Source organism: Zonotrichia albicollis, chromosome 4 (genome assembly GCF_047830755.1).
Source record: "Zonotrichia albicollis isolate bZonAlb1 chromosome 4, bZonAlb1.hap1, whole genome shotgun sequence".
Lineage (NCBI taxonomy): Eukaryota > Metazoa > Chordata > Aves > Passeriformes > Passerellidae > Zonotrichia > Zonotrichia albicollis.
This window is the reverse complement of record NC_133822.1, coordinates 34252096-34276353: the sequence shown is the minus strand read 5'-3', so window position 1 is coordinate 34276353 and position 24258 is coordinate 34252096. Positions and strand designations below refer to the sequence as shown.

Genomic DNA, 24258 nt, shown 5'->3' with positions numbered 1-24258 from the left:
TTACAAAAACAGAGACTAGAGTCAAACTTGGAATTCCCCTCTGTCTCATCACTGGGGAGACAGGGTCCTGGTGGTGATCTCACCCCATCAGAAACTTTTCTGTGCATAAGGCTAAGCAAGCAATGAAGAGGGAGGACGGGGAGGAGGGGAGTTATGGCAGGAAACCAAGAACACATCAGACACTCTAAATTTAGATCTTTTTATTCAGCTCGGACAATATTCCTTGATTTCTCATTGTTCAGGAGAGGGCAGAGGGCAGGGGATCTATTGAAAGGCTTTGTCCTGAGAGATGCCACTTTGTCTGGATATAGGGGGGTGGAGGAGCCATACATCAGGCTGGTCTGGCATGGGGGAGAGGTGCATGTCCCACACTTCCAAATGGTTTGGGATGGGCTGGTGGGTGGGCACCTCTGGCACCTGTGAGGCAGAGCTCAGGGCTGCCCCCAGCCCCACACTGCCAGGCCAGGCGGGCAGCCATGAGCAGTGAGCGGTGCCTGTGCTTTGGGGCAGCTCCCGTGGCAGCGGGCGTCGGGCCCAGGGCGTGTAGGATAAACACACACCCTCTCTATACGTCTCGCTGCCTTTCCGGCACTGCAGCTCAAGGGCTATTTTTAAACTCCCTCCTTTATTACACAGGCCAGAAGATAGCGCGGCCTACCTCCTGCCAGGCCAGGCCTGCTGCTGTCCCACCCACCCAAAACCGGGGGTGAGCTGTCCCCCACAGGGCATGGCATGGGGGCACCCTGCCCAGTGCCAGGGGATGGGTGCAGGGTGGGCATGACCTCGCTGCTGTGCCCCACAGAGCATGAGGGGCACTCTGCCAGTGCCAGGGGTGAGCTGTGGGTGGGCATGACCTTGCTGCTATCCCCCACAGGGCATGGCATGGGGGGCACCCTGCCAGTGCCAGGGGTGGGGTGCAGGGTGGGCATGACCTCGCTGCTGTCCCCCACAGTGCCAGGGATGGAATGTAGGGTGGGCATGACCTCACTGCTCTCTCCAGGCTCAGGCCACAGCAGGCCCAGCAAACTGGGGTGTCTGGCTGCACTTGTGCTGCTGGTACAAGGGTACTGCTGCAGGGTGTTTGGTCCCACTGTGTCTGTGGGATGTCAGCTTTGCTCAGGGCCTGCAGCTCAAGGGAGGTTAAATGAGCTGAAAGTCGGCTGCAGCATCACCAAACCCGCCTGCTGCTGGTGTCAGCACCACCAGCTGGGTGCAGGCGAGAGGACCAGCTCTTGCAGGTAGCACAAGCGGGGCTTTCTGCCCCGGCTGATGCCCTGACCCCCAGCCAGGAGCGCTCTGAGCGGGTTTTGCTCCGTGATGTGAGCAGCAGCAGCAGGTGGCATGGGCCGGGCGGGGGAGAGAGCTGCTTGCTTTTGGTTTTCGACCCTCATCTTCGTTTCACATGAGTCATGTTACGTTCTGAGCTGAGTAACTGCTGGGGCTATTTTTACTCCAGCTCAGCAAAGCTTCCTTCTCGCTGCCGCCACCGCCACTGCCGCTCGCTGTGGACCCGGGGGCAAAGGATGGGGACACGGTGAGTGGCACAGGGCGAGGGCAGGGGAAGCAGTGTTTGGGGTGGTGTCAGTGGAAAGGGGGACCGCTGCCCACCTAATCAATTTGGAAACAAAAATAGTAAATGCCTTTTGAAAAACAACAGATGACCTGCGATGTGTGGCGTATTCACACACACATACGTATGTATTTATTATACTGGGAGAGGGGAAGGGGGGAGGGAGAGAAATTCCTTTCGAGTGCTATTCACCAGTCTGGAAAAATAAAGAAGGAAAGCAGAACATTTTTTCCTTTCATCAAAACAGGAAAGAGAGGGGGAATGGGGTGGGGAGCAGATCCATAGACATAATGGATGGTTGCCAGTGTAAGGAAATTGTTCCCTTCTACCCTAAACTTGGGGGTTGGGGTGGGGGAGAAATATATGGCAGCATGATCAGAGAAGGCTGCATCCCCTCCTCCCCACTTGATGCAGGAACGTGTGTGCACACGGGAAAGTGCTGGGAAATCAGTGCCCCCCAGCCTTGCCTTTTCTCTTTGAATCCTGCTCGAGCTGCACATCCGCAGAGATGTGAAATGCCTTCGCCTTCTCCTTCATCCCAAAGCCCGGGGCAGGAAGGCACAGCCGACAGGAGCCCTCTCCCCTCTGCCGTTGTCAGGGGCTGGGCTCTGCCCTCTGCACTGTCTGCATGCTCGTATCCCTTCCCCATCCTCTCCTCTCTGCCAGGTTCCTGCCAGGGATGGGTGAGATGAGGGAGGTGGTGAGGGGCTGGGGGAATCCCTCTGACGGAGAGACAGGCAGAGGGGGTGGTTCCCAGGGAAAGCCTGGCAGGTCCCAGGTGTCACCTTCCCTTTCCCCTGGAGCCGCTGGCTCTGTCAGGGTTTTACTCATCCTTGGAAAGCATTTTCCCTGCCAGTGCCAGGGGCGGGAAGGCAAATTATGCAAGCCCTGGGTACCCTGAGGCTCTGCCTTTCTCCAGCCCCAAATACAAGCACCGAGCTCCGTGCCCGTCTCTGTCTCCTTCCTTTGGCCTCTCTTCTCCTTTCCTCCTTCTTCCTCCATCAAACCGAGCTCGGTCCTTGCTCAGGGAGGTCGGGGCAGCTCTCGTGTCAGCCCTCTGGGGCAAACGCTGTGTGACACAGCGTGAGCAGGGCGCAGTAACCCCGTCCCTGTCCCCTGGGACAGCCGGGACGAACCCCGCTCAGCCGGGGCTGGGTGTAACACCAACTCGCCCACAGAGCGGATCTCGGGTGTAAACGAGGCGTAAAACTCGCTCCAGGTGCCTCCTTTGCGTCTCCCCTCCATTGACGGCTGCGCCGGCAGCCCCAGGGCGTGGGCGCAGGGATTGCTCATCCTCCTCCCGAACCCCGGCACCCGAGCAGCAGCAGCACCTAAGTCAGATACCCTGAGTGGGCGGGCTGACTACACGTTGGCTGTCAACACCTCCTAATTTCTTTCCATTGATTGTTTTCAAAATAGGACTCATCATGGAGAGGCTGAGACACCTCAGCTGTTCAGACTGAGTCTTGCTTTCCATTGTAAGCCATGTTTTTCTTCCTGTTGTTTCATAATTCTCTACCTGCCCTCTCTGAAAAAAAGGTAATAAATTTAAAAAAAATCACCCCTCACTCCATGCTGCTGTGGATGGATGGTGGCTAGCACGATCATTTTTTCCATCAACACGAGATGAGGAGAGAGCAGCCTTGCAGCAAGGAACTGCCCATTGTCCTCAGACACGTGTGGCTCTCCTCCCTGGCGATAACTGAATAACCAGGGAGATGACTTCAGCTGTTTGCAGGCTTGAGAGCTGTAGTGGTGGGGAAAGTGTTTTAATAAGAAATCCTGGTGCAGGCTCTTAGGAAATCTTGTTTTGTTGTGGTTTGTCTGTGGGGCCATTGCCAGCTAGCGCAGTTGCAACCACATCTTGTCAAGTCGTGGTGCTCTGATGGGACATTTTTATGGTCCAGATGCTTCATGTAGCCTCAAAATACCTTCCCAATATATGCCATGGTGGCTTCAAACTCTTAACCTGTGGCACCTGGGACACCAATAGCCCCACAGGCCTCCATGCCCACCCCACAGGCCAGGTGAGAGGGAGATCCAGTTATCCCCATTAATTTTAGGGGTTTGAGGGACACATCTCAAACTAATTCCACAGAAGTAAGAGAATCAAGGGAGCCCCCAGCAGGCTCAAGGCACAGTAGTTTTAGGTGCATGCACCCCTGACAAACTCAGTGCCAGTGAGACCAACCCACCCAGTCTAAAGACATCACTAGAGAAAAATCTCTCCCTGTCTTAAAAACAGAAAAACTGCTGAAGCCTGAGCAGCTTGAGTATCACTTTGCTCTATTTCCAGGCAGGGTTATAGGTAGATGATTAGTCAAATTCCAAACATCCTCTTCCTTGCTGTCTGAAGGTTCTACAGGGATTAGCTTTTTGTTTCTGATGTTGAGCTTCTAAAAACTGCCCAGCATCGTCCACATGAAAATAAATAACTCTATTTCTATCCCATCGAGCATGTAATAGAACCGGATATTCAAAAAAAAAAAAAAAAAAAAAGCACACCATATCTCCCCCAAAATCAGGCCCTGCAGCAGCTCTTGTTGCTACCAAGCAAGAAATTTGCAGCAGTCCCTGCTAGCTTTCTGCTGAGACCTTCTCCTCTCTGGCAGCAATATCTCTCGCTGCTGAGGAATTTGATCAGCCCTCCCACACGCAGGCTGTTCTGTCCTGGCCAGGAAGCCACTGCAGCGTGGGGGACTCCCCGCACAGGTGGCACCAGGCTGGTGGAGCCACCCCAGCTTGTTTGAGGGCAGAGATCCTCAAAAGGCACCTGGGCCTCCAGGGACCCCTTGGGCACCTTGAATACCTGACGGGGTCATGGGCATTCAGGAGCCAGCTGTCCCCAGAGCCCTCTACAGACACAGAAGGGCTTCTCAAATCCTCCCCTTTCCCCCTGCTGACTGCCAAGGAGCCCAAGGCTGCAGCATTTCTCTGGCTGGTGCCATTTGGAAAGAGGTGAAATGGACTGAGAGCCTTTTGAAACTCTTTTTCTTTGAAGGCCTCCAAAGATTTCAAAAGGTGTTTCAGCACCCAGGCGGACATCAGAGTTGCAGCTCCACCCCACTGGGGGGTTAGAGCCAAATTATCATCACTTGAAATGGCTGGTACGCTGCTGGCAGGCCAGGATGGAGAATGAGGGGAATTCTAAGAGCGTCCTGAGGAATTTGGGGTGGGACAGGGCTATCATGGCTGGAGCATCTAAGATAAAGTCTTGTTAAGGTCCCTGATGGTGGAAATGAGCAAAGGTATGCCTTGCATTTCTACTTCCTCCCCCTTGGGCTCCAATATTGGAACTGAGCCACTTGAGACTCGGTTTGAGGGACTCCCAGGACCCTCCTTATCCCTGCACTCAGTAACCTCAGATGGCCTGGGCTTTGGAGCTGACACGGCTCTGACCAGCTCCCCAGCTGAGGAGAAATCTGCCCACTCTTCTTCTGGGTTGGGGTGTGTGAAGGTAGTCCTTGTGACCCAAGAGCCCCTTGACGTGCTGCCCCAGAGGACCCACAATATTCCTTGTGTCCCTGTGCTTCCTGACCAACACCCACATCCATGAGACCAAAACCAGGTTCAGGGGCATAGCTGGCCAAGCTGGGCTGTGCTGTCAGGTGCCTGCTGCAGAGAGCATTTGGGGGGCTGCCTGCTGCTCAGTTCCAGGGGCTGCTCCTCCTGCACCCGGGCCCTTTGGAGTGCTGGTGCGAGACCGTGTGCTTCGGGGAGGCTTGGCTGCAGGAGACTCACAGGCACCCAGAGAGCCTGAGGGAGCATGTGTGATGCTGTGAGATGAGGCCACTGGTTTGCCAGTGGGTGTATGTATGTGAGAAGGGAAGAGAGAGGGGGAGAGTGAAGGAGAACACATGGATGCCCAGGGATGTGTGAATGAGACAAAATTTGCACGTAGCTGTGCATGCACGGCTCGAGCAGGAGCGTGTGCGTAGCATAGGAAAGGCAGGGGGGATGCTTGGGATTCAGAGCAAGCGCCTGCGGTGCATGACGGTGCAGGAATGTCTCGGTGGATACGAGCCTGCACAAAGATGGTGCAGAGCAGAGATCCCTCCTGCTCGTGCCTGGAGTGTGCGAGTCGGCGCCGGGAGAGCGCTCCTGTGTACGTGAGAGGGTGTTTTTTCAATAGGATATGACTCTTTCTTGAACTCACCTGTTAGCAGCCTTCCCCTCCCCATCCCTCTCCCCCCACAGCAAATATCTGCTGGCTTAATTTCCCTTCAGATGTTTATTACATCGTGGAGATAATCATGCAGCAAAATACCTCCGGGTGCCACGAGCAACACCAGATTGTCTTATAGCAACGTGTAAATTTCTCTGGCTTCTTTTTTTTCCCCTGCACACAAAGAGATGTGAGATATTAAAGTCATCTCTCTCCCTGGAGCTAGTGGTGTAGCAGGGCAGGGAAGGCAGCGTGTGGAGCTCAGAGGAATGGGCTCCAGACTGAGACAGCGAGAACCTGGGGCCAAAAAAAATAACAAACTACCGTGCCGGGAACTCCTCTCTTCTTATCTCTTGCCGAGGAGGCAGGAATTTCTGTCCCCATTCCTCACGCGATATTAAAGCCACATTATACAGGTTGCTGCAGCATTAGTAATTTTAAATTAATTTATCATTCAAATTAGCACACTTTTTATTTTGTCAGAATGAGCTGCTACTCCCTCACTAGATTTGTTCCTTGATACCCAGCCAAAGAGGAGGATGGCAAGTTATGCTCCACCCATCTCCTCTCCTTCATAAAAGGAGCAGCCCTGAGTGCCAGCTTAGTCTCTCTTGCAGCTCGCAGAAAATAAAGACCCGTCGGCTCACTCGCCCCTCCTGCAGTTTTACCTTTTCTACCTTTTTTTTTCTTTTGTTTTTCCTTTCTTGTTGCAACAGAGTGCGGGAGACAGCACCAGTGGCTCCACTTTGAGGCTTGTCAAGGCTCAGCGCACGCACACAAACACACACTCACAACCCAGAGCAAAAACATTTGCTCTCACCTGTCTCCAAACCCAAAGCAAACCTCCCGATCAAGCCAACTCTTGGAACGAGAAGGCACCCGAGCCAGAATCTAATGTAAGGGGAAGAAATTCAGTGCACACTGGCAACTTTTCTCTAAAAAGCGAGTGGCAAAAAGGAAGGAAAGGAGCATTTTAAGAAGAGGACAACTTAAGGAAGAAGATTTCATTTTTTGGATTTCACTCCAAACTTTGGAAAAGTTTTTTTTTCCTTTTAGTTACTATTCTGTGCACCTTCTTCTAAGAACATTGAGACATTGTTACCTGCATGTAAAAGCTTTTACAGGTACATATTTTTTTTAAAAGGGAAGAAAACCAAGAGGAAACCAAGAGGGATGTGGACCACCTAGCCAAAGGCACCACTGAAGCATCCCTTGCGCCAAGGGGGACCCAGACTCTGGATGTGCATAATTCCGAGGGACTGCATTTTTTTCCCACCGGGCTTATGAGATAGCGCAGAGGCAGGCGAGTCACCGAGAATTACTTCTGTCTCCCCTCACCACCAGCACCAGCACCTCCACGTCCTCCTCCAAGGGCTCCCGCGGCTCTCCCACCTCCTCCCGGCTCGCAGGGGACATGGGAACGCGCAGCGCCCTCGATGCCTGAGGCCGGGCGGCCGCGGGGCTGTCAGCGGGAAGCGCTTCCCTGCCGGGGCTCGCCGTCCATGTGCCCGCAGCCGGCGGGGCCTGGAGTCGGGATGAATTTCGGCGTGGTCTTCGCGTTCATCCTCTCGCTGCCCCTGGCCCGCATGGAGGTGAGTTTCCGCCGCGGGCAGCGGGCGGTGCTGCCGAGCTGCCAGCCCCGCGCCGGGGGAGCGCCGGCGGCAGCGGCTCCGGCCCGCAGGTGCGGCGGGCGCAGCCGTGGAGCGGCGGGGGCGCGGAGCCCGGGGCGCGGTCCGCGGGAAGGGCTGCGGCGGGAACCGGCCGCGCTAATGGCGGGCAGCGACCGCCGCCCCTCCGGAGGGCAGCGCCCGGTGGAGCGGGCACCCCCTGTGGAGCGGACACCCCTCTGGAGCGGGCACCCCTTGGAGCAAACACCCCCTGTGGAGTAGGCACCCCTCTGGAGCGGGCACCCCACTGGAGTGAACACCCCCCCCTGGACTGGGCACCCCTTGGAGCAAACACCCCCTGTGGAGTGGGCACCCCTCTGGAGCGGGCACCCCACTGGAGTGAACACCCCCCCTGGAGCGGGCACTTCCGTCGGGACAGGCCCGCCAAGGGGGGCTCGCCTGGGAATCCACCCACCTCCGTGTCTGTCCCCGGCGGCAGGGGCAGGGGGAGCAGGCTGAAGCGGCCCCCGTTAATGTGGGAGCAGGGATGCTGCTGGTGAGCCCCGGGGAACCCGCAGCTTCCTGCCCTGCCTCGCCCAGGGTTGTCACCCCGGGGTGGGTACCCTCCTTCCAGCCTCTCACCCCACCCCGCGATTTTGGCGCCATGGCAGTGCGGGTACAGCAGGGACCGGGGCCCTCTTGACGCCTCTGGAATAACGCACAGTGTGAAATCCACCCTGGCATTGCCAGGCGGGCAGTGGAGAAAGGGCGTGGGGCTTTGGAAAGGGGAAGCAAGGGGACCGTGTGAGCAGAGGCTCGGCACCAACACCTAGTGGCAGGGTTATTCAGCAAGGTGTGTGCCCGGCTGGGGGTAGGGGCAGGAGGTGGGTGTCTGCTGGGCTTCCACAGTCACACAAGCATCGTGCCCAGCAGTCCCGAATGTGCTGCTCAGGAAGAAGCTGAGCAGAGGGTAAGGGCTGGGTGGTGGATTTGAACAAACACCCCAACCCACTTTGGTTTCCCTATGTGGAAATTGAAGCCTCATCCCCAGCCCTGACTGAGGAAAAAGAGCCCCAAACTCCCAAATCCTTTGGCCTCTGCTGTCACATTTCATCATCGGATTGCATGCAGATTGAGGGGATCAGAAAGCCCCTGACATTCCCACACAGCACTCGGTTCCCACTTTAGCTCTACCCAAGATGGCAAAACTGTGGGTTGGATCTGCAGCTTGATTGTCAGGGGCAGGAAATATCCTTCCACCAAAACTTTCCCTTCTTTGCATCATTTTTCTCTTTTCCTTCCTCATTTTTGGGCAGGGTAAGTGGGTGTACCCCTGGTGAGATGGCAAGGAGGAGGTTGGGTGCAGAGCATCACGTCACCTCGCTGTGGGCCCATTTTGCCCTTGCCCCAGCCACAAAAGGAAGCAGTTTGAGCTGTGGGCTACCCAGCTCTGGTCAGGCTTGTTTCGGGCAGAGGATGGTATTTCCTCTGTGGATGGCACAGACCTCTTTCTCCCATGCAGCATGAAACATCTGCTAGGGTTGGCACTGGGGAAGGGTGAAGATGGAAGTGTCTGATCCCAAGGAGCTGTTCCTCAGTTGCCATAATCAGATTGAAATACTGCACAGCTCTATGACAGCCTAGAAGAGTTAGAGTTTGGTAATTCTGGCCCGAGGTTTCATGGGAGGAATTGTGATATTTGTCACTGCATGACAGGAGAAGCAAGAACGTTTCTGCTTGAGTAGATGCTTCAGGCTGCAGCCAGTGCTCACAGTTACTTTGAGGGCAGTGTGTTGCACCCTCTGCACCAGGCACAGACAACACAGCTCCCACCAGGCTGCTGAACCAGAGTCATCCTCGGAAAGGGGCTTGCAGCTCCTCCCCAGCCATGCCACAGAAAGTGCATGAGGAGCACTAGCTCCCCAGATCAGCAGAGGCCCTGAGCAAAGAGATGGAGCCTCCTGAGTCCCTCTCCCGCTTTGATCACACCCATCTGGAGCTGGAGGGCCCTGGAGCTCTTCCAGCCGGAGGGAGTACAAGCCTCAGCGGGAAGGTATTTGCCAGTTGGGAAGCGAGGATGCTAAACCCATTTGCATTTGCCCCAGGGGCTGTAATAGTTGCCTTGCAACATTTACAGAGCTGGGCTGAGCCAGCCGTGCTTGTGCCGGGGTGAAGCCCCACTGGCAGTGCTTTCTGGAATTCCCAAGGAATGGGGTGCGGCTGGCCGCTTGCTTATAGCCTCGACCCAGCTCCCCACTGCATCTTCCTGCTGCAAGGCTCCCGCGGTCTTCCCTAGCCTTCCTAGCACGAGGCAGTGACAAGGACAAAGCAGTGGAAGCTGGGATGGATGACACGTCTGGAGTGAGCTTGTGGAAGGAGCCAGGCGAGCGTCCTTGCCTCCCTCTCACTGTCAGCTGATGTGCAGCAGCAGGAGGGAATGACAGGGCTCCTGCGCTCCTTCCAGTGCTGCGGGTACACAACCGGCCCCGGGGGTGGAAATGCCTCCAGCCCTCGCAGGGGAGCTGTGGGGGGAGTGTGGAGGAGCAGTGGAGTCCCCCTTGAAACGGAAAAAGGGTGGGTAGGTCTGGCAGTATTTTAGGAACATGGACTAGATCAAGCTTTGTTTGATTATTTTAAGGGGGGAAACCATAAGCCGTGACTCCAAGTGGATGGGGTTCATGTGAAGAGGGTTGTACCTGCTGCAGAGTGCTCTGGCTGGCGTTTGTCAGGGTGCCCCTGTAGCCAGGAGTGCTGCTGGAAGGGTGGAAGCCCTGTGCCGGGGGAGTGCTGGTGGCAGGTGCTGCTGGTCTTGCCCTCTGCCAGGGAATGCGGTGGAGTTTCCCCTCAGGGTCCAAACATCAGCTTCAGAGGGAATTAAAAAATGCTGTTTGTTTGGGGTTTTTGCCTGGCTGATCACTCTAGACCCTGCTGCTAAGATCCCTTGCCATGGTCGATGTGGTGGTGCTCAGAAAGTTCTCCTCTCCTGGGCAGAGGAGTGAATAGGTGGGTGCTTCCCTGCCCTTCACAAACTGGTGCTGCTGACACCATTCTGTCCTTCTGTGTGCAGTCACACCAGCTTGGAAAAAGGAACTGGAGGAGTCCTCACCTCGGGAGTATCCTTGTCTGATTTCTTTGGGCCCTGAGTGGCTGCCTTCCCTGCTGGTTGCACAATCTTTGCTCCCTCCTCCTCCTCTGTACCTAGCAGGAGTCACACCTTCAGGCAAGACTGAGAAACCCTCACCAGAGGGTGCAGACCACAACACTGCCTATTCCCTGCACCAGCTTGGCAGCTTCTGATGGCAAGGGGATCTTTCAGCATCCCTGGTGCTCAAAAGCATAAGCTGGGAAAAAACTCCAGAGCAAGAGGTGGTGGGGCTAGGGAGGAGACAGGTTTGGGGAAAGTGCATGTGTGGGGAGCAGGAACAGGGGAACTGCTGCACCTGCACTTATTTGCAGTGACCAAACAGTGCTGCTGGACATCTGGCAGGAGGGGAGCAAAGCTGATGTGCTGCGAGGCCCCAGTGCAACAGCCACAGTGCAGGCAAGCAGCTGCTCTGCTGCCTTTGTCAGATGTGCCCTGGCCCCTCAAGCACCAGCAAGCAGCACAAGAAAGGGAAGTGAACGTCCCTGCCAGGGCATGGGCAGATTGGGGGGTGCCCTTGCGACTCAGGGGAGAGTCAGAGTCAGGAACTGGGGAGCAGGAGGAGGGAGGGAAGAGCAAACTTTCTTCTAAGAATTCAGGGCCTGGCAGGAATACGAGGCCAGGCCTTGGGGCACTTGACAGCCAGCCAAGAGTCCATTGAGACAAAAGTCTTCTTTGATCTGCCGTGCAGTTAAAAAAGGAGATTGTTAACCTGTGTTAGACAAATAACTCAGAGGAGCTGCTGAGCAGGAAAAGCACCAGCTGCTTGGGCTGGTCTCTCGGGGATCCCACCTCTCCCAATGCTCCTCTACCTCCTGACCCCATGGGATTAGGTGGAGGTGATTGATGGACCTCTGCTTCCCTGTGTCTCATCCCACAAGTGCCCCAGCCCGGGTGTGTGCAGCGCTCCCTCTCAGAGCCTCGCAGGCACAGGGCTGGGGCGGGGGCCGGAGGCATGGCTGTTCCCTGTGACAGACCCCAGAGGGAGCAAGGACAAGGCATGCAGCTCAGGTTTGCCGCTGCTCTTAGGCCAGCCTTGGCCTTGGCTTACAAGGGTAAGGTAAGGAGCTTCACAGGCTTGCAGTTGTCACTGGCAGAGTTGCCTTACAGTGATGGGGGAGGAGGACAGGATTATGAGCCGTGTGGGCTGGTGTTACACCATAGTCATGCTGGTAGTATCTGCAACAAGACAAAATTGGCATCTAAAACTGCTGCCGTGAGCAGGGAGTGGAGCTTATTGCTACAGGCAGTCACCAGAAGCACGGCTCCTGACGGCCTGCGTTTTCAAGCCCTGATTCATATCTGTTCCTCCTGCTCAGTTAGCAAGGTGACACCTCCCAGCTCGCTTCCAAAGTCACCGAGTCTGAGTCTCGTAACACCTGCCCACGCTCTCCCCCCAGCAACTGCCAGAGTTTAAAATAAAGTTCCATTTCCTACATGTATTAAGTGTCAGGAAGGTCCAGAGGCATCCGTGCAGAGCAGCATTTGTACACAAACGCATTTGGCTGACAGGTGCAAACATTGAAAGCCTGCAATTTCACCACCCAGCGCTGAGCTCTGACTGCAAGTACTGGGAATTGCAAATCATCCTTCTTCCAGTAAATGTGTGTGGCACAAGGCAGGGAAGTGCTGCAGAGCCTCTTCAGCACCGGGCTGTTGGTCCCTCTCTTCCTCACGCAGCAGGAGATGTCAGAAGGCATCTTCATTTCACAGCTATTCAGTGATCCCTGAATTATACAAGTCTCTCTCTCGCTGTGCATTCATCACTGATGCTGCTTCCCCCTCCCTCAGAGACTGAGGAAGTAATGCCTGGGGATGTAATATCTGCTTTTTGCTGCAGGCAGACAGCCAGATCTGTGGTGAGATGTGGCAGTGACAGGGATGCAGCGGGGCAGGAAAGCTCAGTCTGACTGAAGCTGTCTGGTGGATCTGGCTGTGAGAGGTTTAGGACACGGGTGTTGTCTGCTCTGCAGCTCTCTTCAGGAGGTTTCTGAACCTCCTTGGGCTGCAGCAACCTTCACATCACTACCTCCCAGTTCAAGTTATAGTATTAGAGGGTGGTCTAGCAGGGCTGAGGAGGCAGCACTCCTGTTGTCCTACTATGGAAGCAAACGGTGGGTGGCCAAGGACAGGCACGTGTGAGAGAGTGCCAGGCTCAAGCAGCCATCCAAAAGTGGCTGCAGGTTTGAGCCAAAGCCCTCAAGGTTTAAAGCCAACGTTTAGCCACCTGCCTGGTGGCTTTTCTCTGCTGCAAATGGAAGGAACATGTTCTGCGCTGAACGCAGGCAGGGAGGGAATAGCTGTACAGTAGGAGGACCACACACATGCCACCAACTGTCCATGAAACCCCGCAGGAAAATCTCTGCGCTTCACAGGCGCAGAAGCCAAGCTCTCCTCTCAGTTACAGGGACATGTGGAGGGCTGTGCCTCAGACACCGTCCAGCACCCGGCTGAAAGAGCAGCTTTTCCGCTTGAGTAGCCCTGAATGAAGAGAGCTGGGAGCTAAGCAAACACTTCGGCCAGTCCTCTCCTCTGTCTCTTTTTCCAGTCTTTCGGAAGTATGTTTTAATCAGCACTTGCTTTCCCACACCCCTCCTTTGTACTCTTATTAAGTGCTGTCACTGGGGCCTGCTCTAGCCTAGTGCCAGAGTAAAATTCCCAAGAGACTGATGGCATTGCACCTGCCTGCTCAAACTCTGTATTTGGCCCCGTCTGATGTTGCTACCCCTTCTCACTTAAGGTTTTTTCGTGCTGGTGTGCAATGACATCCAAACTCCCACATGCTTCTTCCTCCAAATCAGCTCCTCAGCCCATCACCTCCCTGCAGGTTTTGTCATTTCACTGCGGGCTCACGCTGGGGCAGCCTCAGCAGCCAAGGTCAATCTTCATCTCCACCCCCTGCCTTTTTTTTTTCCTTAAAAAAGAGTATGCAAATGTTGTATATTATTGGGCCTCTGTGGTTTGAAAACACACGCGCTCGCACACGCACACACACACGATAACTGACAAAGCCCGTGAAGGAGTTTCATAACGGAGGGAAATATTAGGAAGGTTTTATCTGATAGTGTAAGGGAAGTCTGTTAAAACGCCTTTACTGCAGGCAGCAGGAATGAGAAGCCACCTGGAGAAGTCATACACCACCGGAGAAGGAAGCCTTGCTGGCTGCCTGCATAGTGTCCAGGGCTCTGCTGCACAGCCTTTTTGGGCTTTTTTAGTGTCCTGACAGCTTTGTAAGAGGCAGCAAGAGGGTCTCTCTTGCTTTTGCCTAGGTTTCAGGTTCATGTCTTCATGAGGAATAAAGCCCTCAAGGTTTCAAAGCCAGCACAAGACAACGCACATCTTTGCATTTCACTGGTTCTGTTGTTTTCCCTGTGCTTGATTCCCTGCTCCTGCTCCATGACACAGCCAGACTTGCAGATCATCTCTCTAATGCTTGTTTCTCCCCTTCTTTTGTTTTTGTTGTCTGGCAGGGGGACCCCATACCCGAAGACATTTATGAGATTTTGGGTGGCAGCTCAGTGCACTCCATCAGTGATCTCCAGCGTGCCCTGCGGATAGACTCCGTAGGTAAATCTCCTCTTCACCAAACACTCCTCTATTTTTAATTAAGTCTTTGGGGGAAGGGGGGGCTGGGAGGGGATACTCTGTTTTGCAGCGGGCACACTATCAACAGAATTCATTATAAATATAGGAACCACTCAGGAGCCAAGACCTGGCTCTTTACAGACTTAGTGCCCCTGAAACTTATGGCAGTTAGAGGCGGCTAGATGCTTTTTTAGATCTCCTGACTGTCTGGACACTGGCTTCTAAAGATGGTAGGAGATGAGCAAGGTGAGTGCAAGGAACTGAGATCCCCATTCTTCACCCTGAGAGATGCTCATTTAGCAGGGCTTGAATTGGACAAGGATCAGTTTAGGAGGCCGCAAAATGGGAGGTGGAAATAGGGTGACAGAGGAGGAAAAGGCTGAGTGGGTTTCTAGGTTTGGCATCCACAAAAGGCTCCCAGAGGCCCTTAGGATAAGAGCAGCAGAGCACGTGTCCGTGGGTGAGCTACGGGGCAGGGGCTAAGTCAGGCCAGCGTTGCTTCACCTCCTGCCCGTAGATAAGACCTCCGGGGGCTGCAGGGCCTCGGGGTCACTTGGCCAGGGCCGGCTGCAGGGAGCAGCAGGAGCGGCGAAGCGTGGAGGGGTCGGCACGTGTGGGAACTGGAGCACGCGCCACGGCGGCTGGGCTGGCCCAGGAATTTATTTATAAACGGTCTCTTCAGAGCAAATTCCTTTCTATTCTAACCCTGCTCCCGCCCGTCGTCCCCCAGCCCCCCCAGCTCGACTTCTCTCTCGTGTTTTGTCTGTTTTGAGCTTTGTAATCCTTGCCGAGACACTATCTACGGGGGAACAGAATTTCCTGCTTTTGTTTCCTATGCCAGTCCAACCACTGGCGCAGTCTCAAAAGCATTCCCGCTGCCTTTCAAAACGGCCCTGGAGGGGCAGGGGGAAAGCGAGGGGGAGGGCACCAGCTGCGTTCAGCTATTGTTTGTCTTAGAAAGAGGCGACCAGGCTCCCCACCACTGCCAGGGCCGCTCCCTGCCCTCACCAGCTCCCTCCTCCTCGTCCACGAGCCACACAATGGGGCAGCTTCCAAAATTAGCCCTGCTGGATTGTCCCAGGCTGATCCCCCCACCCCCAAATGTCTTCAGTACTGATCCAGAGTTTAGAAGGACAACCTAGAGGAGGGAGGGACATGGTTCTCAACAGATTTGTTTTGAGTCAACAGTTGTTGCTATTTTTTTGCCCCCGTTTCTCTCCTCTCATCAACTCAACTTGAGCACCAAAGGCAGCCCCCGTCTTCATTTGATGAAATGCCACGGGATGGAGGGGTGGGCAAGGAGCAGCTGAGAAGATGCATCCAATCTGTCATGGCCCAGTGTCTAAGGAACAGCTACATCTTCATCGTGGCTATTAACCAGCCTCATGATTAAGAAACAAAATGAGCTTATCTGGTTGACTCCAGAAGCACAGGGGATGAGAAAAGGCTGCAGAGCTTTGAGTCACTGGTTTCACTGGTTTCAGGTGCCAGATAGGAAAGGCTGGTCAGGGAAACAAAAAGTGGTGCTGTGAAGCTGTTTCTTTGTTTCACCCCGTGGTTCTCATCTGTTCCCAGGTACTGACTGAGGAGCATTGACATTCTCTTGCCCTGTGAGGAATTAGCAAATTAGTGTGTGAGCAAAATAATCCCAAAGTGGCTGGAGCTATTCCCTGTGCTGTCTGTGCGCCCTGTGCGTGTCCCAGCTCTTCCCTCCAGTGACTGCACAAGGAGCCAGAAGGAGGCAGCTCCAGGAGGCAGATGGGCTGAGACAGTGCTCTCCCAACCTTGGGCACTACTGCAGACCCAGCAGCACAAGTGCGTACAGTGGGAGTTGTCTCCTTGACTGTGGCTGCCCACCAAGCGGTGGCTGCCCATGTAAACCAGTCATGCAGACACCTTTTCTAGCCCAAAGAGAACCACAGGCCATTCTAAAGTGTGATCCACCGGTTCTCATTTTGGGAGTTTGCCTGAGGGCGAGACCAATGGTGCCTAGAACTGATCACACCTTTCCAGCCACTTTAAAGGGTGTCTGTCTGTCCGCCTCACGCGTAGATGTTGACTGCTCATTGACAGGCAGATGATTCCTGCCTTCTGAATGCAGCCTCTGTGCACCCCCCCCAAATCTGTCAGCAACTGCTTGAGACCTGAGCAGGGAGCAAAGTCCCTGCTTCCCTTTATGAGAGGGCTGCGCTAGGGCCGGGCTGAGGAAGAGGAATGGGACATGATAGGTAAGGGAAGTCTGCTCCACCACACATCTGATAAACAGAGATCTTCCACTGGCCCCTAATTCCCTTTAAGAAAATTGCTCCCTGGATGCTGACGTCCATTCAGTTTCCTTCAGCTGCTAAAGCAGGTTAGAGAAGGAAAGAGCTGTGGCTGGGTGGGAGCTATCTCCGAGCGCAGCCATTGTCCCGAGCTCAGGAGGGGCTGCGTGTTGGAGTGCTCCATGGGGATTATGGGCATTTCTCTATTCAGCACTTCCTATGGGAAAAAGCAGTGGGGTGGGAGGGAACCGCTCAGGGCTGGCCTGAATGCTAACGGTCTTCCTCTCCCATCGCCGACTGAACCACCTCCAGATCCTGCCTCTTACCTTAGAGGAGTCTGGAGGAAAAGTAATTTTATTTTTCTGTTCTTCTGTCACAAAACTTCTCTAATCTAGAGCACCTGAGGTGAGCTAGGAGAGAGGAAGGAAGCACCCCACCTACCACCCATTCCCCCCTTCACCTGCCCTCTCACCTCCCAACTCTCCCAGTCCCAAGCCATCCCAGCAAGGCACCTCAGTGTTTAATACCAAATGTTCTGCTTGTCCCATCTGGTCTTTGATCCCCCTTGGTGTTATCCTGGTCTCAGCTGGCCAATCTGAATCCCTCTGCAACTCCTCTCTGACACTAGAAAGTCCTGACATGGGCCTTATCTTTCTTGAGCTGGAGTTTTCCTCTCCCAGACCTAACTAGGGTCCCCTCAGTCATGATAAGCTTGTTGCTCTGAGCTGTCTAGTCTGAGCAAAGAGTGTCCGTGCCCCAGAACAGCTGTGACCTTGCTTGTGGATTTACACCCAGCATGACGTCCTGGCTCTGTGGCTTATCCCATGTCCCTGCACTTTGCCTGGTGAGCTGAGCACAAGTGCCTGCTGTCTTCTCCTGCCTCTACCTGGTGCTATTAAGTCATGTCTTCCTCTCTGCAGAGCAGGACAGCTCGAGCCTGAGCCTGAATGCATCTCAGCCTGATCAAAGCCCTGTGGCCCTGTCTCGAGAGCGACGAAGCCTAGGTGAGCTGGGGGTCTTGCACCTTGTGGTTGTTGGGGAGCAGCCATGGGTGAGCAGCTACGGGTGCTCCAGGTATCTGTCTGACATACAGATGTAGGGGTGGAGGTTATAGTGCACCTGTGTGTGTGGAGACATAAAAATGAGAGTCTGGGCCTGGAGTGGGAGCAGGGTATTTCACCCTGGGAGGGCAGGAGAGGGAGTCTGGACTTCTGTGCACTGCTCTCTCTTAAATCCTGATGGTGCTTCTTTGCCCTAAAGCGTCACCTGCTGTCTGGGCTGCAGTGAGAAGCATCACTGTACTGGGGCTTCCTCCACAGGGCATGGCTCTGTACAGGGAGAGAGCCAGAGGGGTGGGAGAAAGAGAAAGAACATTGGTGTGTGCTTGTGCCCGTGAGAGCCATGTGGGGCCCTTCATTGCAGCAGAGGTGGCTGTGGCGGGGTGGTGGCAGCTGCAAAGCCCATTTCACCCTGTTTCTCTCTTGTCCCTCCGTAGATGCTCTGGCAGCAGCAGAGACGGCTGTCCTGGCCGAGTGCAAGACACGGGAGGTGGTGTTCGAAATCTCCCGCGCCATGGTGGACAGCACCAACGCCAACTTTGTGGTGTGGCCGCCCTGCGTGGAGGTGCAGCGCTGCTCTGGCTGCTGCAACAACCGCAACGTGCAGTGCCGCCCCACGCAGATCCGCGTCCGGCCCGTCCAGGTGAGGCACCCGCCGCTCCCCGCTGCCGCCCAGAGCCACCCCTGTGCCCCAAAGCCATCTGGGCTGGGCTCATGCGGCCATCTGTGTCCTCTGTGTGGCCGTGCAGAAGTGTGGGTGATCTCCGTGCCAGATGTTGGAAGGGCTGGTGCTGTCCAGCAGCTGGGGACTGTCCCCAGGCAGAGCTGCAGGGCACTGTCCCCATCTGCAGCTCCATGCCACGGCCCTTCCTGCAGCTCAAGGCGGCCTTGTCTGCTGTGTTAGAGCAGAAGAAACAGGGTACTTTCATCGTGGGGACTGGTTTGGGTGCGAAAAGAGGAGGGTTTGCAGTGTCAGTCTCCATCCCCCCACTGCTGCTGCAGCTTCTTTCTAAGATGTGCACTGGAACAGCTTCTCTTTCTCAGCCCACAGTTACCTCCTGATCTGCTCCATCAGCCAGCAGACACCTGACAGCTAACCTCTTGCTCTGATCCTCCCCTCACAGCTACCAGTGATCTCCTCACAGCTTCCTCCTAGACAGCTTGTTTAAAAATAATATTCATCCCATACTAATCCTCTGCCTGAGCCATAAGAGACTCCCCCAGGCAGGCAGCAGAGGTTGGCTGGGAGAGATTGTATTCACACACAGCCCTTTTCATCAGGAAATTCCTTTCTCAGAAAAGCCAGGCTGAATGAGGAAAAAATGGGGGGGAGCAGGAGTTGTTTTTCTGGAAAAAAACAAGTGAGAGGTCAAAAGCCAGCCTGAAAAAGTGACCTGGAAATGGTTTCTTTGAGGACAGAGGTCTCTCTATTGTTTGGCTGGAAGTGTTTGTCTAGCAGGCAGCGTGTGGTCTGAAGCGTGTGGAGTGGGCTTTCAAGGAAAGATAAACAGCCTGGCTGCTTTGGCGCTGGCTGAGGGATGCTGCTGGGGGCAGTGGGTTTAGAGGAATTCCATCCCAGATGACAGCAGAGTGAGTATTTATAGCTTGTGGAGCACTTCAGGCACCGCAGAGTTGTTAGATAAGCTGAGTGGGGTCAGGCCTGGCTGCTGATGGAGTGGGAGGACCCCCTAGAAAGCTTGTGCCCTGTGGTGGGATGTGGAGCAATGAGTCTTCCCTCTGAGTCAGCACTGGTGGAGAGTCCGGGGGAATTTCCAGAGCGCCGCCTTTCCTATGAAGAGCCGAGGGCTTCAGCCCTGCGAGTTATTAAAGAGCTTGAGACAAATTCAGGCAGGCCTCAGCAGGGCTGGTGAGGCTGTGTTAGCTTGCTTCAGACCTGAGTTCTTCTCCTTTTGCCCTTCCTGTAGGTTGTGTGGGAATTATCCTGGTTGCCCCAGGTCTCCGCCATTGCATCTGTCAAAAATATGCTGGCATGTCCTGCATGTTCCATGTTCTGTCTCTGATCAACCAGTCATCCTGCTTAATCCCTGGCAATGGTTAGGATCAGGGGAACCAACCAGAGACATCCAAACTTGCCTGGTCTGGGTCTGTTCTGCTGCCACGTTCAGAATTATCTCCCATATACACCACCTCTGAGTCTGAGTTTGAGTTTTGAGTTTGAGTTTTGAGCTTGAACAGGGCTCTCTGAGCAACCTTCTGACCCTTTAGGAAGAAAGCCAGGAGTAAAGTGCACTGACACTGCCTAATTTTACAGAGTGGGAGCCGTGGCTGTACTAAACTTTTGCTTGTCTTCCTCTTGCAAATAGGTGAACAAGATCGAGTTTGTCCAGAGGAAGCCAAAATTCACAAAAGTCATTGTGCCTTTGGAGGACCACGTGCAGTGTCGGTGTGAAGCTGTGTTCCGACCGCCCCCCAGGAACATCCGTCCAGGGCCACGGGAACAGAGACGTAAGGATCTTGGCATTGCAGAATGAAGGGAGGTGTGAGAAGAGGGGCAGGGGAGAGAGAAAAGAGACCTCCACTGCTTGCAATCTGCTTAGCTCCAGTGAATCCCAAGGGCCTTCGCTGGTTTATACCAGCTGAGAGACCTTTCCCAGGGTGTCTGCCTGCCTGGAAGGGGCTGAAACAGAGGGGAAAGGAGGAGGGGAAGGTGAGAGGTGAGGGGAAGGGCATGGTGGGAAAAGGGAGAGGGCAGAGATTGTGGAGAACAGAGGACAAGGAACAGAAGAACAGAAAGAGGCCTTGTGGTCCTGCTGTTGCAGAGCTCTTTGTTGACAGTGTGTGGAGAAGGATATTTCAACAGGAGCCGTCTGCCCCTGGCTGTACAGACACTCTCCCCTCTGTTTTGGCAGGCTTGTCCCCGGCGTTCACCACAGCCGCTGTCTCACAGAGGCGGCGAGTACGCCGGCCGCCGGCACAGAAGAGGAAACATAAGAAGTACAAGCATGTCAACGATAAGAAAGTGCTGAAAGAAATCCTCATAGCATAGAAGTGCTGGCCGGGGAGAGAGAGCACAAGGCAGGTAACAGTGAGCTGCTTTTCCATCCAGGAGAGGTGTCCTCCTGGGACATGGCATCTCAGACCCTTCCCACAGCGCTGGCCACTTGTTCTGTGTGGGGCTGCTGCAGGACAAAACCTGGGTTGAAGGAGGAGGCAGAACTAGGTTGGGTGCCAAGATGTGCATTCTATTTATGGAATTAAGGCTCTTTGCAAAGTTGGAATGATCATGCTGCAGCCATCCTTGCTCTCAGGCCCCGCCCTCTCCTTTCTCTGCCTCCCTTTCAGGCAGAGAACAAGCCTGGCTTCTCCCTACACCTAAATCCCTCAGGGTCCAGATAATTCATCTCTTCTGTGGAGCAACTCCTGTTCTAGTTTCTCTATTGGTTCTCCATTGAAAACAGAGAATTAATGGTGCTCTAGGGAGCCCTTTTCCTTTTATTTCCTTACTTGAGTTGGCAGAAAGACTGAAAAGCAGCAACACTTTTGGTTCATCACTCTCCTATAGGGAGGCCTGTGTTCATGAGAAAGGTCATACCAGGGAAAAGGAGAACTGGAATCTCTGGCAAGAGATCTGGACTTTGTCAGGCCAGGGTCTGATTCTTCTCTCCATGACTTGTGTAAACAGGAGTAATTCCCTCATCACCAGAAGAATTTCACTGGTACAAGCAAAAGGAGGCTAAGCCTTGGTTCCTCATGAGAGGAAGAGATGCAGAAAAGAGGAAAGAGTAGTCGGGGTGCAGAATGGTGGGGGCTGGATTGTGACACAGCTTAACAGGGAGAGCCCTGGCCCACAGCTCAGCAGTTCCAGCTCTGCTACAGCCACTTGAATAAGCCTGGGCCACCACTTCACATTCACTTCCCCTCACCCCGGGACAGGGGACAGCAGGCTTCCGTGTGTGGCATTTCAGGAGCTGGGGACAAGGGGCACCGAGCAGTGTCTTGAGACTGGGATTCCCACGCTTAGCACTACTAGGGCTCTGATTGTCCCAGGATTCTCCTGGCCAGCCTAAAGTTCCCAGGGTAGAAATGATGCAAACCCATGCAAATCTCAGCTCTGGCTCAAGATGTTCAGGGGTGAAAAATAGAGGAGGTCAAAAGTCCTCCTCCTAATCTGGCTCTTTGGCATAAATATTTCCAGAGGAGAAAAGGGGATAGGAGGGGAGTTGCAGGGGGCAAAAGGTTACATTTTCTAATGCTGTGTCTGGTTTTGTTTCACTTCCAGGTTTATTTAATATATTTGCTGTATAGCCCCCATGGGGTCCTTGGAATGATAACTTTTCCTCTTTGTCCATCTGCCTCGACGTCTGATTCAGACGGCAATTGGTGCTTCCCTTTCCATCAGTGGACCTTCTCCCACCAAAGCCTCCCTTTCATTTATTAGCATAATTTTAAAGTTTAACACACACACACACAAAAGGACAAGGATGTCCTACATATATATATATGAGAAAAGAACAAAGTACAAATAAAACCATGAATGCCAACAGCCACAGCTTGCGATGAGAACAGGACAATTCCTTCCCTGCTACGAAGGACAGGATGGAAAATGTGAAAAGGAAAGCAGGTCCAATTTCTTCCGAGAAAAGGAGAAAAACAGATGGACAGAGGCCAGAAGGGGAATATTCTCACTTTCCCTCATGCTTCTGGTAAGGCTGGGAGGGCCCAGCTGAGATCTACTCTTGCGTTGGACCTACCTTTTGGCAGCAGGCAAATCTCAGACTGCGAGCGGCGACCAATGATGGAAAATGCACTAAGGACGTTCATCGCCCTACCTGGACAGATCTATATTTTTAACGTGCGTGTGTATATTTTATTTTTAAAAAGAAAAACCAAAACCACTAAGGTATTCAACATCTCGGGGAACAGAACAAACAAGCAAAGAAACAAAACAAAGAAGCCAAATGCATTCCCCCACTCCCTCTTTCCCCTGCTCCTGGTGCTGACTGGAAGGTGTTTGGATCCTGGGGAAGGAGCACAAGGTGGCAGAATCGTCTCCTCGCCCCCGGCCCCTGCCAAGGAGAGCCATCTTTGCACATGCTGGTGGAGAATTCAACTTTCCAGGCTCGGACTCAAATTATTTTTTAAATTCACTCTGGATGTGTGCGTGTGTATATGTGTGTGTGTATATATAGATATATACGTGTGCATGTGTGTGCGTGTGTATGTGTATTTATACATACATATATAAAAATATATATATATATGTTCTTAAATGGGTTTCATTCCCCAGTGGCAGGAAGCTCAGAGGCCCGTGGGTGCATCGGCTTCGCTGGGCTGGCAGAAAAGCACACTGTTACTGCAACATGCCTGCGAGGCCAGGGACAGGGACAGGGCAGGCAGAGGCATCATCTGGTCTCTCTCTTTCTTGTTATCCTTTTCTCTCACTCTGCACCAACCCCCCATCCCAGCACAACTTCCTTGCAGGAGGTGAAGTGGCACCACAACAAGACCAAGGACAGCCAAACTTAGAAGCATGACTTAATCTCAGTGAGCTGTCCTTGCCTGCTCTGTGGTCTTGAAAGCAGAATCATGTCATTCCCATGAGGTCTTTAACCCCTCCCTGGATGTCCTGCACTCTATGCCTCCACTAATCTTTCCCTGCCAATGTTCCCAACCCACTTAGCTTGGAAGTTGATCCACAATGTGGACAGCTCTGTGTAGGTATAGAGAAAGTAATGAGGATGGTGTTCACAGCTGGCAGCAGCCGTCTGAGACAGAAATGAGCTCTTCTAAGTGAGGAGGACTCAGAGAACCACTGGAGGGTCAGTTGCAGAGTTCCTCCTGGGCCACTGCCTGTCTTCGAGCAGGGAGGAGGACTGTGTGGGCAAGGGCTGGTTTTGCACAGGTAATAGTAACCATTAGCAGAATTGTTCCACATGATGGGAATTCCCAGCATGGCCTTGGAGTCAGGGTCTTGGGTTGTGCTGTGCTGGGTGCTGCCTACATGAAGAAAATGCCTGCCCAGAGCAATCACATGGCACTTCTCCCCTCGCACACACACTCCTGCTATGGGGCAGAGCTTTGGAGGGAGATGGGGAAAGGAGCCAAAGCCACAGCCTGGGAGCTATTACAAGTTGTGGAGGGAGCCAGTCCTCACCTCCTGCAAGCCCAGAGCACTTCTCACACCACTGCCAAGGCAGCACGTTGCTCCCTCCCTCCAGCCCCAAGCCCTCAAGTCTTAAGACACTTTCTTACCCTGCTCCAAAATCTGTTTCTTTTGGTTTGTAAATATGGTGAGGTTTTGTTTTATTTTATTTTAAAATTTTTGCCTTTTTTTAAATGTAAGATTAATTTATACTCAGTACTGTATTTAAAGTTGTAAAAAAAAAAAAAAAAATAAGGAAATCACCTCTTGAACAGCATTTTCTCTTTCTTTTGTGAGCTGAATGAAAAGCAGAGGCCAAACCAGCTCACTGCAGGGCACAGCAGGATTTCCAGGGCCTCCAGTTTCCTTTTCAGGACACTTGTTCTGAGATTGCAGAGAGAAGCAACCAAAGCTGGGAAAGTCCTGAGAGCCCATGCACAGCCCTGCCCATGGCCAGCCATGCTGTGCTCCTCCTTCCTCTCTTGGGCTGGTTTGAAATGACTCAGGTGCTGGGATTTTTGTCTTGGAGAGGTCCCCTTCTCTTGAGCTGCTCTGCTAGGACGCCCGGCCAGAATTTCCCTGTGCTTTCATCCCATCTCCGGATTCCTCTGCTTTGAAGGGCTTGGGACAGTGGGCGCTGTTTACACTTCCCAAAGCTGTACAAACAGTTGGCCCCTTCCCTCCTTAGTCACTTTGTCTAGACAGCAGCAGTCCTTCCCTTGGTCACAGAGGCCGCTGCATTTCCCTTTCCTCCCAGCAAGGGA

The 24258-nt window shown here is 53.7% G+C and overlaps 1 protein-coding gene across 2 annotated transcripts; it reads left to right on the top strand.

Annotated features, from left to right (window-relative positions):
• The first annotated feature begins 1372 nt into the window (after window positions 1-1372).
• Window positions 1373-23757, top strand: PDGFB (platelet derived growth factor subunit B). Of its 2 annotated transcripts, none has more exons than XM_074539407.1 (8): window positions 1373-1534; window positions 6452-7327; window positions 13955-14051; window positions 17254-17337; window positions 17829-18034; window positions 19716-19857; window positions 20262-20427; window positions 21632-23757. In XM_074539407.1, the coding sequence occupies exons 2-7, from the start codon at window positions 7172-7174 to the stop codon at window positions 20396-20398; spliced, it is 822 nt and encodes a 273-aa protein (XP_074395508.1). In that variant the 5' UTR covers window positions 1373-1534; window positions 6452-7171; the 3' UTR covers window positions 20399-20427; window positions 21632-23757. The 2 variants fall into 2 exon arrangements, with proteins under 2 accessions (XP_074395508.1, XP_074395507.1); XM_074539406.1 differs by having other exon boundaries at window positions 20262-20431.
• Window positions 23758-24258: the final 501 nt, after the last annotated feature.

Excerpts from the sequence above, each read along its gene's own strand:
- PDGFB (XM_074539407.1), top strand. The coding sequence starts at position 7,172 with ATGCCTGAGGCCGGGCGGCCGCGGGGCTGTCAGCGGGAAGCGCTTCCC. Across the intron at positions 14,052-17,253 it reads CCTGCGGATAGACTCCGTAG|AGCAGGACAGCTCGAGCCTG; the intron begins GTAAATCTCCTC and ends TCCTCTCTGCAG. Across the intron at positions 18,035-19,715 it reads TCCGCGTCCGGCCCGTCCAG|GTGAACAAGATCGAGTTTGT; the intron begins GTGAGGCACCCG and ends TCTTGCAAATAG.